General features: G+C 48.8%; 1 protein-coding gene and 1 pseudogene across 24 annotated transcripts in view; both read right to left on the bottom strand.

Annotated features, from left to right (window-relative positions):
• Window positions 1–5,694: 5,694 nt before the first annotated feature.
• Window positions 5,695–11,610, bottom strand: LOC132657376 (small ribosomal subunit protein eS12-like; annotated as a pseudogene).
• Window positions 8,960–15,189, bottom strand: part of TFDP2 (transcription factor Dp-2) — a 203,486-nt gene continuing 197,256 nt past the window's right edge. For all 24 annotated transcript variants that reach the window (XM_060394981.1, XM_042236073.1, XM_042236079.1 and 21 more), the window contains one exon: window positions 8,960–15,136. In XM_060394981.1, coding sequence (XP_060250964.1) covers window positions 14,953–15,136 — 184 coding nt within the window. In that variant the 3' untranslated portion in view covers window positions 8,960–14,952. The remainder of the gene's footprint in view (window positions 15,137–15,189) is intronic.

Genomic DNA, 15,189 nt, shown 5'->3' with positions numbered 1-15,189 from the left:
ATGCACCCTGTTATCTGTGCCAGTTCTGTTTCACTTTAAAAAAATTTTTTTTTTTTTTTTAATTTATTTGGCTGCCTTGGGTCTTAGTTGTGGCACACAAGTTTTGTTGCTCTGTAACACATGGGACCTTATTTCCCCGACCAGGGATGGAACCTGTGTCCCCTGCATTGCAAGGTGGATTCTTAACCACTGGACCACCAGGGAGGTCCCTCCGCTTTATTTTAACTTAAGGGTCTGATGTGCTGGATCAATTTCTTGGTCTCTTTTTGATGATCTAGGTCTTTACATGGGATCTGAGGGTGGCCATGAGTCACAAAGGAAACGGCTGCCTCTGTAGGCAGCACTGAGGAAGAGAGCTGCTATGATTAGAAAAGATTTGTTGTTTAGGAACAGAGGATTTCTCTCTTCCCCCAAGAGTCTCCCTGGCTGAGGCACATTGCTGCACTCTGACCACTGTGGACATCTGGAGCCCACTTTTCAGTGAGGGAGACTTGCTCAAGGCTGATCGTGGTTCCCTGGGATAGAGGAGAAGCATCTTCCCCATCAAAGACTAGTCACTAATTCAGTGTACCAATGACTAAGAGTTTAGCCCCAATGAGAAGTGCATCCTTGGCCTGTGAACACATGTATGGGTGCAGAGAATAGGAAAACAGGTTGTGTGCCTGGCCCAGGAGACCTTTTTTAAATGGACTATCCCTGGGCTGGATTCACCTTTTAAACCAGGCATCTTAAGTGACTCTTTAAACTTCCCTTATGATTATACAGTGGAAGTGACAAATAGATTTAAGGGATTAGATCTGACAGAGTCCCTGAAGAACTATGGATGGAGGGTCATGGTGACATTGTACAGGAAAGAACATCCCCAAGAAAAGAAATGCAAAAAGGCAAAACGTTGTCTGAGGAGGCCTTACAAATAGCTGAGAAAAGAAAAGATGTGAAAAGCAAAGGAGAAAAGGAAAAATAAACCCATCTGAATGCAGAGTTTCAAAGAATAGCAAGGAGAGATAAGAAAGCCTTCCTCAGTGGTCCATGCAAAGAAATAGAGGAAAACAATAGAATGGGAAAGACTAGAGATCTCTTCAAGAAAACTAGAGATACCAAGGGAACATTTCATGCAAAGATGGGCACAATAAAGGACAAAAACAGTATGGACTAATGGAAGCAGAAGATATTAAGAAGAGGTGGCAAGAATACAGAGAACTATACAAAAAAGATCTTCATGATTCAGGTAACGACTATGCTGTGATCACTCACCTAGAGCCAGACATCCTGGAATGCAAAGTCAAATGGGCCTTAGGAAGCATCACTACGAACAAAGCTAGTGGAGGTGATGGAATTCCAGTTGAGCTATTTCAAATCTGAAAAGATGATGCTGTGAAAGTGCTGCACTCAATAGGCCAGCAAATTTGGAAAACTCAGCAGTGGCCACAGGACTGGAAAAGGTCAGTTTTCATTCCAATCCAAAGAAAGGCAATGCCAAAGAATGCTCAAACTACCGCACAATTGCACTCATCTCACACGCTAGCAAAATCAGGCTCAAAATCCTCCAAGCCAGGCTTCAACAGTATGTGAACCGTGAACTTCCAGAGGTTCAAGCTGGATTTAGAAAAGGCAGAGGAACCGGAGATCAAATCGCCAACATCTGCTGGATCATTGAAACACCCATAGAGTTCCAGAGAAACATCAGCTTTATTGACTATGTCAAACCCTTTGTGTGGATCACAATAAACTGGAAAATTCTGAAAGAGATGGTAATGCTAGACTACCTGACCTGCCTCCTGAGAAGTCTATATGCAGGTCAAGAAGCAACAGTTAGAACTGGACATGGAACAACAGATTGGTTCCAAATCGGGAAAGCAGAATGTCAAGGCTGTATATTGTCACCCTGCTTAATTATCTTATATGCAGAATATGTCATGAGAAATGCTGGACTGGATGAAGCACAAGCTGGAATCAAGATTGTCTGGAGAAATATCAATAACTTCAGATATGCAGATGACACCACCCTTATGGCAGAAAGCAAAGAACAACTAAACAGCCTCTTGATGAAAGTGAAGGAGGAGAGTGAAAAAGTTGGCTTAAAGCTCAACATTCAGAAAACTAAGATCATTGCATCCAGGGCCAGCACTTCGTGGCAAATAGATGGGGAAACAGACTTTATTTTTTGGGGCTCCAAAATCACTGCAGATGGTGACTGCAGCCATGAAATTAAAAGACGCTTGCTCCTTGGAAGAAAAGCAATGACCAGCCTAGACAGCATATTAAAAAGCACAGACATTACTCTGCCAACAAAGGTCCCTGTCTAGTCAAAGCTATGGTTTTTCCAGTAGTCATGTATGGATGTGCGAGTTGGACTATAAAGCAAGCTGAGCATGGAAGAATTGATGGTTTTGAACTGCGGTGTTGGAGAAGACTTGAGAGTTCTTGGACTGCACAGGATCCAACCAGTCCATCCTAAAGGAAATCATTCCTGAATATTCATTGGAAGGGCTGATGCTGAAGCTGAAACTCCAGTACTTTGGCCACTTGATGCAAAGAATTGACTCATTGGAAAAGACCCTGATGCTGGGAAAGATTGAAGACGGGAGGAGAAGGGGACGACAGAGAATGAGATGGTTGAATGGAATCACTGACTCGATGGACATGAGTTTGAGTAAGCTCTGGGAGTTGGTGATAGACAGGGAATCCTGGCATGCTGCAGTCCATGGGGTTGCAAAGAGTAGGACATGACTGAGCAGCTGAACTGAAAACTTAACCTTGGGGCTTGGGAGGAGCCTCGTGTTGACTCTGCCAGCATTTAAAGCTTTTCCCTCCCTGGATACAAAGATGGGGTGGAGTAAGCTCTCCGGCTGGAATGCTGAGGTGGTCTCTTTATTACCTTGGGAGAGTTTCTCATCTCTCTCCCTCAGGCTTCTCCTGGGATGTGTTACTGATAAATTTACATGGAAAGCAGCTGGAATTGTTTTCATCATGTTTTTGACTATGTAACTTAACAAGCTCATGCCCTCCCATGCTGGCAGACTTCTCTGGGCAAGTGTTCTCTTGTTAACAGCTGCCCACACTTAAGTAATGAGAAGTACAGTGGCTGCCAGTTAGAACAAGTGTGTTAATGGCAGCAGCAGAAGGAATGAACTAATTGGTACTGGACTAGGGGTTGGGTGGGGAATGAAGCAGCTGTTTCTGTATTTGAAACACAGACCATGTTGACTCGAGACTTAACCAAAGAGGTATAGCCCTCACCCTTCCATGGTGCCCCACAGGGTCTTAGAAAATAAATACTAACTTTCTGTGTGATGAGAGAAAGGGGGACAGCATGCAGGGCCCTAGGTGGTTAGAAAAGCACAGCTGGTCGATGGGCAAGTTGCTAGAAGGGTTTGCTCTCTTGGACCCAAGGAGGGAAGACAATGAGGCCCACCGTCCCGATCTTCCTAAGAGGCAGCATTTCCCTCCTTGGATCAGTTTATTTTCTCCTACCACCCAGTTACTTCTGAAGCCAGGCAGACATCTCCCTCTTCTCCACCGTGTCCTCTCTCAACTCAATCTGGTAGAACGTAGGGTGGTAAGAGACCAATCTTTCAGGTTTACCCAGGCTTTGGCCAGCTCATTCATGCTGAGGTGACGGTGCTAGTTGATGACTCAAGACTAAGCAGAAGATCAGTGTAAGAGAGTGTAGCTCACCTGTGCGTTCATTTGTTCAATAAAGACTTACTAGCATTACATACCAACTGCTGTACCAGGCCCTGGATTTACGAAGATGAAAGTCCATGTATAAGAAACAAACTCCTGATTGTAAATTACTTTCAGAGGATTTTTAATTTTCAAGAAACAAAGATGTTCACATTGACAGCGAAGCTCAAGCATTCCCGAGTGGGACAGGTGCCAGCTGGTGACGCCAAGCCTGTGAGCTTCAGAGACTTACCTCCCTACTGTTCCATGTGAGTGAGCAAGCGTTCCCGTCACCAAGGTCCCTCAGACACACACACACACACACACACACACACAGGAGGAAGACAGGTCAAGGTGTGCAAAGTGTCTTCTCTACCCTCCCTTTTGACTGTGTGTCTCACTTCACTAAAAAATTTGCTGACAGAGTTAACAGACTGTCAATTGCAGTGTGTTCTAACACTGTGTATTCAACATGACAAAATCCTACAGAAATATTAGAATTTGGTTATAAGAATATGCATAGGAATTATGGGATTTGGATACACACAGGTGTAAGGAAGTAACTAAAATTTCTCAAGTGGCTTCTCATCCAAGGTCATCAAATGAAACTGACTGTGTTACTGGCTTGTCTCATCAATCTGTTACTATATACCCAGCAGGACTTTTTATTTTTTTCCATCTGCTGTTTGTTTGTTTGCACTGGGTCTTCATTGCTTCCTGCTTCTATAGTTCCTGCTTCATTGCTTCTATAGTTGCAGTGTTCAGGCCTCTCCCTGCAGCAGCTTCTTTAGTTGTGGAGCATGGGCTGTAGGACTCTTGGGCTTCAGTAGTTGTGGTACGTGGGCGCAGTAGTTGTGGCGCCCGGGCTTAGTTGCCCTGTGGCATGTGGGATCTTCCCAGATCAGGGATTGAACACCTGCCCTCTGTTAGCAGGCATATTCTTAACTGGACCACTAGGGGAAGTTCCTCAGCAGGACTTTAACTCCATTAGAGACTCCCAGTGCAGCAGCTGATATTTGTTGAGTCTTACAAACAAAAATCTAAACACAGCATACCACCACCACTTAGGACATCATACTCCTGCTCTCCAGCTGACCACGGGCCAGGCCCTCCAGCACCTCCACTGCCCCATGTGGCTACTGCTATGTGGGTGTTGCAGTCTTTCATTTCTGTGCTTATTCTGCCCATGGCATTTCTCCCCCAAGTTTTTTCTCTCATCTGCTCTGTGTCTGTCCTTTATCATAATGACTGGGAGTGGTCCCAGCCTGCCCCAGCAGGCACCAGCCTCCCTGCCCTAACCCCAGCCAACCCTGCAACTTGCTAGTGCTTTGGCCCTCAGGCTCTGAGAAACCTTTCAAATGGGATTCAGGGTGGAGGGCATGGGGGCAAATGCTCTCTCCTGGCCACTGGATTTCTTTGGCCAGGCCTGTCTTTAACCTGCACAGTCAATGTACAGGCAAGTTTCTTGGCACAGGCCCTACAGGAAGGTAATGGCTGCCCTGATACCTACCAATCCTTAACCAAGAGGCTTTAGAAATGCCCTTTTGAGAATCTTCCCTGGAAGCCCCAGAGAAGGTGGTGTCCTTTAACAAGCATTGTCTTAAAGGGCTGACTCCTCCTCCAAAGGTCTTCATCCAAGAGTCCAGGTGAGGAGGCCCGAGCCTGCAGCTCTTGAAGCTGCCTGCCTTCTCTGTGTGCTGCCAGGCCTGAGTCAGCCCTGTAGTGGGAGAGGCAGGCCGTCCACACCCTGCCCCAGCCCGCCTGACTGAGGCGGAGGGAAGATGGGTGGGGACACTAAGACCCCCAGAGAAAACATAGCTTTTCTTTCATGCCTTTAATCTGACTTTCAAGAATGTCCACTGGATTCACATTTTATTTTATTTTTTTGCCTCACTGCATGGCATTTGGGATCTTAGTTCCCTGACCAGGGATCAAACCCTCAGCCCCCTGCAGTGGAAGCACAGTCTTAATCACTGGATCACCATGGAAATCCCTGGTTTTAGTTCTTAAAAATAATTTCTACAAGTCTTTTTTTTTTTAAACCAAGAACTCAGTTTTTTATTTCATCATTTCTTGCATTTTGAAGTACTCCTCGATGACATCCTTGGCCTGAGACTCTTTGCCATAGTTCTTAACTGCCACACAACTGCAACCAGCCACTTTTACAGGGTTATCCCTCTCAGTTTTACAGAGGCCTACCCATTCCCCTAGTTTCTTGTTGCCATCGACCTTAATCAGGTTGATCTGGCCCTCAGCACCAAGGGCCTCCACTAACTTGATATACACAGGCTCATCACAGTTGGATGCAAGCACACAGAGATGGGCCTGACGCTTGTCTAAGGCTTTGGCAGCTTCGTGAATTCCGTGTGCTAGGCCATCGTGGATGAGAGGGCAGTCTTCAGCACCTCTTGCAGAGCAGTATTAATATCCATTACACCTCCAGCAGCAATGCCGTCCTCAGCCATGGCGGTGGGTTACAGGTGAAGCCGAACCTTGAATGCACCCAAGCCTCCGCCTCCCCACTCCATGGTGGCAGGGACAGAGGTACAGGTCTTTTCAAAGTAAAAAAAATCCTGTATTCAGATTAAAGGTCCAGTACAAGTCTTTGTTCATTGGAGGTTCAAACACAAATCTGTTTATTTATTAGCAGAGTCTGAAAAGAATTCCTGTGGAGATCATACCCTTCAGGACCATCATTTTCAGGCTTTAGTACGTCCTGTTCTCACGACTGAGGCTTACCTGGTGGTTCAGATGGTAAAGAATCTGCCTGCCATGCTGGAGATTTGGGTTTGGTCCCCGGGTCAGAAAGATCCCTGGAGAAGGATTTGGCAACCCACTCCAGTATTCTTGCCTAGAAAATCCCCTGGACAGAGGAGACTGGCAGGCTAGTCCACGGGGTCTCAAAGAGTTGGCACACTTCTCAGGACTTCTCATTGAATTCTGGCTTTTGGGGGCCATGGCCAAGTGCTAGGGCAAGAAAACAAATCTGACCACAGTACAGTAGACATCACAGTACTCAAGGCCTTGAGTGAGGCAGGAGACATGCAAATGAGAAGTGGTTGGTGCCGGCTGCCGAGCCCCCGTGGCGAAAGTAATTTGCATGAAAGTGAGTGGTTATGACAAGTACTTTGCATTCAGTGGGCTTGGCTTCAGCCACCCTGATACAGGCCTGCCTTCACCAGAGCGCTTTACACTGTGATTTCCTGAAAGCAGGTTTCGGCAAGAAACTGGAAAGCCCCCTCAGGAAGAAGGCAGAGCTGGCAAGGAGCTCCCAGGCATTTGGCAATTGTCCACAGTAAGAACATACTGAGCCCTCTTCCCAGGCGAGAAAGTGGGGGAGATTGGAGGTGTCTTCGGGCAGTGGAAAGAGGAGCTCCAGGAGATGGTAATAGACAGGGAAGTCTGCCATGCTGCAGTCCATGGCGTCACAGAGTCAGACACGACTGAGCAACTGAACTGAAGAGGAGCCAGTGCTTAAAGAAATCACACACACAAATGGAAGGAGTGTGGAACTGCAGGCGCAGTTCATCCTCAGATGGATGGGGAAAAATAGCTTCTGGGAATAGGAACCAAAAAAGGCAGATTGACTGTCAGATGAGTTCTGCTGCCGAAGAAGACCCTTGGCTGAGGCTGTCTTCTGATGGCTTGTTACTGAAACCTCCACGGAGCCCAGATCAAGGAGCTGTGTATTGAAGTCAACAACACCTTGAGCTCTGTGGGCACCCTCCCTGGTCAGCACTGGGGCCACTGGCTATGTAGATGGCCACCAGCGACACTCCCAACAGTCCTCCACAACATCCCCAACATGACCACAGGAGCAAGAGCATAATTCACGTGGGTCCTTGGGCATGCCTGCCAAATGGGCCTAGGAACTGAGCGGAGAGGACCTGCTACTAGTTTGGGCTCACCAGTCCAGGAGATCCCTGGGATGAGGGGTGGGCACTGGTTCCCCACTTCCAACAGTGGACAGTCCACACTATCACTGACTTGATCCGCTGAACTCAAGGAGAGTCTGCAGAGAAGATGCCTTTCCTCCTGGACATTAACATTCCTTTTTTGGGTCATGCTGTGCGGCTTGTGGGATCTTAGTTCTTTGACCAGCGATTGAAAGCATGCCCACTGCAGCGGGAGTGCAGAGCCCTAACCACTGGACAGCCAGGAAAGCCGCGCTGGATATCGCGAGCGCTTCCTTGACCGTTTCCTAGTGGCCCCGAAACTGGCCCCAACCTGTGATCCCCAGATTACTCCAAACCCTTCGTTCTGACTGTCCACATGCCCACCACACACCCACCTCAGACTGTACATATTAACACAGCGTTACCAAAGGCCCCTGCCTCTCCCAAGGCAGGCAGAGTTTGCTTGCGCAGGAGGTGCTGGGAGCCATGGTGATTCCTGGGGCCTGGCAGCACTCTGTACTCCTCACTGTAGATCTTGTCTCTGATGCTGTGGTTTGGTTAAAGGGAAGATCAGGAAGCATCTTTGCTAAAAAATTATATTCAGGTCAGTCATTTCTGGGACTGTAAAGACATTTATGCAGTTATCTCTTTTTTGGCCACGTGGTACATGTAATCTTAGTCCCCCACCAGGAGTGGAATCAGTGCCCCCTGCATTGGAAGTGTAGTCTTAACCACTAGACCACCAGGGACGTCCCAGTTATCTTTCAAACTGACCTTATAAAGATGGAAGGGCTTCCCTGGGGGGGGCTAGTGGTAAAGAACCTGCCTGTCAATGGATGAGACGTGAGCGACGCAGGTTCAATTCCTGGGTCGGGAAGATTCCCCTGGAGGAAGGCTCCAGTATTCTTGCCTGGAGAATCCCATGGACGAAGGGGCCTGATGGGCTACAGTCCATGGGGTCACAGAGTTGGAGAAGAAGCAACTGAGCATGCACATATGTATAAAGATGTAACACTGTAGGTCTCCAACATAGAAAGCCTACGTCTGCCATGTCCATCCTAGGTGGGACAGGTGGTGGACGTGCACTGGAACGCTCTGGGGACACGGCCTGTGAGTAGTAAGGTGGGCAGGGTCGGGCAGAGGGGAGCTGAGCCATGACACAGTTGCCGGAGGAACCAACCAATTCCACGAGGCATTCTGAAGTGCGGTGGCCCTTCGGATACCCCGACTGGGCCAAGGAGGCTGGACTTCTGTACCCCCTCACCGGCTGCATGTGGCATAACCCTGGGTGAGGCAACTCCCGTATGAAGGCAGATCTGGGGGAGGGACTCAGCAAGGGCTGGGCATGCACCACAAGCCCCACTAACCACCCCCTCCCCCAAAGAATGAGACTGCCATTATTTTAAATTATTTATTTTCTCTATAGTACATCTCATTCAAATCATAGAACAGTCTGATACACTTTTTTCCTCAAGCACAACTTAAACTCATTTCAAAAGCTTATTCTTTCCTTCTCTGAATCTTTCAGGATGGACAAAGATACACTTTAATGGACACCAAAACCACTCAGAGTTTATTAAAATTACAGCTTCCCAGGCTCTGCCCCTCCCCTCCCCCAGAGCTTTTGAGTGAGCATCTGGGGTGGGCCTTAGGAAGGCAAAATTTAAGAACCCCTCCCATCAGTTCACCCCCATGTAGGTGGTCCTTGAACCATCCTTACAGAAGCACAGATTAGGACTTGCCCATTACTTATTGGAAGCAATTTCAGAAAACCCAGGAATAATTAAGTATACAGAAATAGCTCTTCTATAAAATTTCCATATAAAAATAATGGTATTTATTTACAAAGTCTGAGATGCTACAAAATAATACATCATATTAGGTTAGGTACTTCAATCTAATAAAGTCTACATTAGGCAGGTCAGATGTGGTGTTTGCATTTTCCCCTTATTTCTCTTGTTTAAATGCTTAAAGCCTATGGCACCATGATGACTCCTTCATGCAAAGAGAAGCAGAACTCTATTTTCTGGACATAAAACCTAACAGCACGTGATCAGAGTACAACACTGCCAAATGAAAACGTGAGCTGGCTGGAGACTGGGGCTCATGGCCTTTCTATTTCGGCTAACAGTCAGGGAGGGGATGGGCAGACAGCCACCTCGAGGAACCACAGTCGTGAACCATGGTCCCCTCTGAGTTCCGGATCGGCTGGTGGTTCTTTTGGGGACACTGAGCAGTTGAAGCCACCATGACTCTACTGGGAAGAACAGAACTGCAATGCACGCAGAGAAATCTGTTAGCAGAAAAGAATCTGGGTTCCCACAGACTCGTAGCTTAACAGAAATCTGTGACCCAGTCGTGAACAAGCAGAATCACCAGGCCATTTGTTTAATTAGACAGTGTCCAGCATGTTCAAGATGACTCAAGACAAGTGATAAAACGGTAAGTTTGAAGTGACAAGTCAATGGGTTTCAAAACTCAAACATGATCTGGTGACATTTCCTTGTTATATTGGGAAAGACATGGAGAGAAACAAGCTAACACGGAACAGAAGGGCCAGGTGACCTCCAATTTGCGTGAGGGCCTCTGCCCAGGGAGGAATGGGTTTTTTCTGAGTTTTTGCTGTCTCAGCCTGGGTCTTCCAAGCCGAGAAAGGCCCAGAGATGACGCCACAGCTTCACCCTGGGCCCTCATGAGCAAAGTCCCACTCCTGCTCCTTAGCTGTTTAGCACTTGGTGTGACAGAGGGCTGATGCTAACCCAGAGGCCCTCCATGAAGACTGTGGCAAGGGCTGAGTGTGTAGGAGGCAACGTAGCCCAGGAGGGAGATTCTGGGTGCAGTGCGGTCCCTGGAGGCCACACAGGCTGGGGGGTGTTGGGTCATTCAGCTTTGGGCTTGTTTCACATGCCTGAGTGGGTGGGTGGAGGAGACATTCTCCCCCACTGGCCCTTGGTGGAGAAGGGGTGAGTCCTGCCCCTTCGTTTCTGCTACAGTGGCTTCTGAGGTGGCTACAAGCAGGAAGGACCGAAGTTAAGTCTGCTGGAAAAGCAAGGGGTCAAGACAGCATGGAACTCATGGACCTTTGTGTAAAGCCGAGGCCTCATAAGAATGGTGCAAGCTTTTGTCTGAAAGAGCAGCTGCACAGAAATATTTCTTAAGTGAACAAGCTTTCTCCTGTCTCAACAGCATAGTCGGTGGATACCTGCTGCCACCAAAGCTTCTGTACTGGTCAGGGATTCCCAGGGCTTAATGGGAGTGTAGAAGTACATGGGACAACGGGATCCTAAAGCTTGTCTTTTCTGAGAGATCTTGGCTGATTCCTGAGAAATGCTGTAATTTATATGGGCATTTAGTTTGAATTTTTTAAGAAAAAGGTAAAAATCTTAACTTCACTTTTTCCTTTTAGGTGGTAGTGTTTGGCTCAACTGAAGTTAAGCAAATGGCCTGAGTGTTGTATGGACTGTAGATCAGAGGGTGGGGAGGCGCCGCTCTGGTGACATGGAGCGGGGCCCTGGCACACACGGTCAGTGCTGGGGGGCTGCTGCTTTGGGGTGCCTGGAAATGGGGAACCTATTTGGGAAAATGGCCCTCAGGTAGTCTTTAGCTCCACTAAAGTCAGTCATACACAAGATAAAAGATTCTTTTATATATCCAATATAAAAAGTAGATCTTTATGTATCTAACAGGTTGTAAAACTAGAAGAAAACACCTAGAAAAGTCCTCCATTTCTAATCACTTTTCTCTTGTGTAGGTTCAGCTGGAAGGTAACAGCTCATAATGAGAACTTCATGGGTTAGAATGTTCTCTTACTTTTATGGCTACTGCTGGTAGCTATGTTTGGTTTTCTTTTAAAAATTCCCTAACAGACTCCAAAACATATACTGAAAGCTGGGAACAGTGGGGCCTTTGGAATTTAGCAGAGATTCCAAGTGCACATTGTAGGGTAGAGTGGCCTGGAAGAGACATCTTTCAGTGGTCCGATGCAGAACAAATGTCACCTTTCTGGCTCCCCCTTCCCCTGGATACTGCCAGCCACAGTAGCCTGTCCCCCAGGCCACAACCCTGTCGTCTTCTCCACAGCATGAATCAATCTGAACATCTTCTCTTCTGTTCTCACTCAAACACTTACTGAAGGATTCAATCTTCACTCACTGTCCAGCCTTCACCCCTCAGGGACCCCATGAGAGCACAGCCTTGAAGGCTACCTCACAGATGTGCCCACGGGAAGGGGGCTGGCGCTTGAAGCAACTTGCCCATGAAGCTAACCAGGCTTCCCCTATGTATGTGGTTCTGGTAGAAACTGCTGAGGCGGTTCCCTTCCTTTGCTGACCCTGCCCCACGGACATCCATCCTGACTCTGCTCTCTGACTATCCCAGGGCCCAAGTTACACCCAAACTCTGCCGTCTCTGTAACAGCCGAGATTGTGAAGTCTGCATGGCTAAAGTGAGCCACTCTCTTGTGGACTGTCTGAGTTACCTGCAGTGGCTCCTGTGTTTGGGGGTTCACCCAGGCATCATTCTTTAAGTGGGGCAGAGAACGGCAGCCACTGTCAATTCTGCCAGCAGGGAGAGTTATCCTCTTTCTCCTGCTGAGATGACAGCCACTGCGTAGTTTTCTCCCTACCCCTTCTCTGAGACGTGGGTCAACATTTGTAATGTTTTTTGCAGGGTGGTGGGCATGGCTGGGAGGCAAGGATCACCATCTTAGCGCCTCCCTTCCTGCCCCTTCCCGAGGTCCTCCATGATCATAAGGCACAGATTAAGTCAACGCCTGCTGGAGCTGCTTCCATCATCCCGTCACCACAAGAGATGAAGCAGGTGATGTGCACAGTGGGGCGGGAAGGAGGAGTGGGCAGGTGCCTGGGCGCCGTGGACCCTCCCACAGCAGGGCCCGATACAGCAGGCTGGGTGCCCCTGCGTGAAATGGAACAGATCACCATCCACCGGCTGGGTGGCACTGCGCGGCAAAGGTTGCCAACTACACTGGGCCCTGCGGGAACGGGCCTCCTGAACTCCTCCCAGAGCAGAGTGTGGCCGCACACCCTGGGAGGAGTGTCCGTGTGTGTGTGCACACGTGTACAAACAGTCCCAGGTACTACTCTATAAAGAAGCTTGGAGGTTCTAACCAGTTTCCTAGCATCCTTTTCTGTTTGATTTCTCGTAAAATTCTGTCTGGACTTTAGAACCAGGTAAATCTATGGGGAAGAAGCAGAAGAATGACAGGACTTCCCTAATGATCTCCATCTGGGTTTCTGCTCAGGCCAAGCCTTCCACCTGTGCCGTGTCCTGTGACCCCAGTGTGACCCCACTGGGCATCCTCACCAGGAGCCCAGGCCCATCACTGAGGAACAGAGGCCAGTTCCGCTGAACCCCACACAGTGCCAGCTCGGGTGGCCAGTGATGGGGCACCGGGAATGAATGCTCAGAGTCTCTGGCTGCTTGTTCTCCTGAACCCATGTTTTATCTGTAGCAGAAAGAACAGAGAAGGGAGAGATTCCCCATGCACTCTGGTGAGGCTGAGGCGCGCTCGTCATCGGTGCACCTGTCCTGAATGCGGACGGGTGGGTCTGGGGCCTGTGGCACAGTATTTGCAAGTCTGAAAAGCTAGCTGTGGCCCCGGGGCTCTCCAGGGCTCCTTTCAAGCACGGGGATGAGAAAGGTTGGGGTAGGTACAGGTGGAGGCAGCCTGGGGAGACCTGGTTCTACCTGACTGTGCAGCTGATGACCTTCGCAGTCGGAAGGTCCCCTGGAGGCCCCTGGCCACCCACCTCCTCCACGCCCGGCCTCAGGATGCGCCGGAGTCCTCCTGCACCTGCCTCCACCTCGGCCTCAACACTCTGCACTATGGCTTATTCCTGACAGAATGAGTTTTGTCTCAAAGGAACTTAACGCTCTACATCCTTCTGTACTAGCTGTTTGGGTCAGGGAGGCCCTGCCCCTCTAGTCACTGCAGGCATTGGCCTGCGCGCTCCCCCGGCAGGATTTAGAAAAGAATCGGTGGGCTGAGCTCACAGTAACTGGATGCATAATTTAAGGGCAAATACAAACAAGTCAAGTCAAAGGACTGGAGTTAACTGTCCAGTATCACTTGCTCCTTTCCAAGGCCTTAATGTGCACTTAAGCTGGGGTCTGGCCATGGTTGCAGCTGTCTCCACACCCGTATTCAGAGGGGCGGTAACTGAGCCCAGCACGTGCCGTTCCCAGTGGCGTCTTTGGCTCTGTCACGACAGTCTACATCCTGCTCCACTGCACGCCCAGTCCTGGGGTGCTCACCATTTTCTGGTGTTTCTGTGAAACTATCAGGTTAGTTTGAAATGCGTTTCACCCAGGAATCAATCCAGGATGGTCATTTTGATTCATGAGAATGTAGAGAAGGTGACATGTACAGGAAAACACTGCTTGTTCATATTCTTGAACGCCTTTTCAGACAACAGTAATGGCAGTTCACTTTCACAAATTGCACACTGGGTGAAATCATACAATTACTTGCAGGGAACAGTAAGCAAGCAGTTCGGTCATAGGGACATGTTTCTTTGTTTTGTGCTAAGTGAAAAAGCTGTAGGAAACGCATAGCTCTGATTAAAACCACAGAGATAATTTCCTGCTCTGTAACACTCCAGATTTAGGATGCTGGCAAAAGGCAGTGCTGGCAAAGTATTTAATGCACGTGAAAATGCTATTCTATTCTGGCTTCCAGAAGTAGCCCTAGAAAATTCTATGCACCAATGCATTGGCTAAGGGTGATAATTTCAGTTGGACTATAAATTATTCTAAATGTCACTTAAGTACTTCAGAATTAGCGCTCGCTCCTTTCTAGAAGCCGTCTAAGGCAGCTGATGCGTAAAGCACCTCGACTAGACTTTCAACTAGTTCAGCGGTTCCATCTGTGCTCCTGGGGCCCCGTGGTCTCCCTCACTCACTGCACAGCCCACCGGGAACCTCTTGTGGTTGGTCAGCCTAGGGAAAGGGCAGCCCAGGCCAGGGAGCGGGACGAGGGACCCAGACCAGCAGGGGCTGTTCGTGTAGCCATCTCAGTTCTAAGAGGGGGTGGGTGGCCGCGGGGGCCGCAGTGGCCCCGCCTCGCGGAAGGGAAGTGTGTGGCGTGCACGCCGCCCGTTCCTCGGGGACGGCCCCCTCCGCCACCTCAGAGAACAGGCGTTGCTCGCCAAGTGATCTACTGCTCTGCTGATCAGAGCTTTCATTCGCACTACGTTAGCGTTCATCTCAACCATCTCAGCCTTCGGGTAATTTGCTTATTGTGTTTCCCTAGTTTTCACTGAACACACAGTGCAAACAAAGGCAAAGACTGAAGCAGTCGTTTCAAAAACAAGAGCTCACACTAAAAACACACATGAGCATCAGACAGCAAAACGCGGGTTTGCGCCTGTCTTTATTCTGGGGAGGATGAGTCCTCCTCGTCCTCTTCCTCGTCTTCATCGTTGAATGAACAGGGCGTTTCGCCTCGGGACTCAGAGCAGTGAGAGGCCGCACTGCTGGACTGGTGACTGTTTGGGGCAAGGAGCTGCCCCGTTGCTAAGGCCACTTCAGCATCCAGGCACAACCCTTGGTTTACACTAGCAAACAATCGGAAACACACAGGCTGGTTAATGTGTGCAGCCTTTAAGCT

This window comes from Ovis aries, chromosome 1 (assembly GCF_016772045.2).
Source record: "Ovis aries strain OAR_USU_Benz2616 breed Rambouillet chromosome 1, ARS-UI_Ramb_v3.0, whole genome shotgun sequence".
NCBI classification, from domain to species: Eukaryota; Metazoa; Chordata; class Mammalia; order Artiodactyla; family Bovidae; genus Ovis; species Ovis aries.
This window is presented reverse-complemented; position numbering and strand designations above follow the sequence as displayed.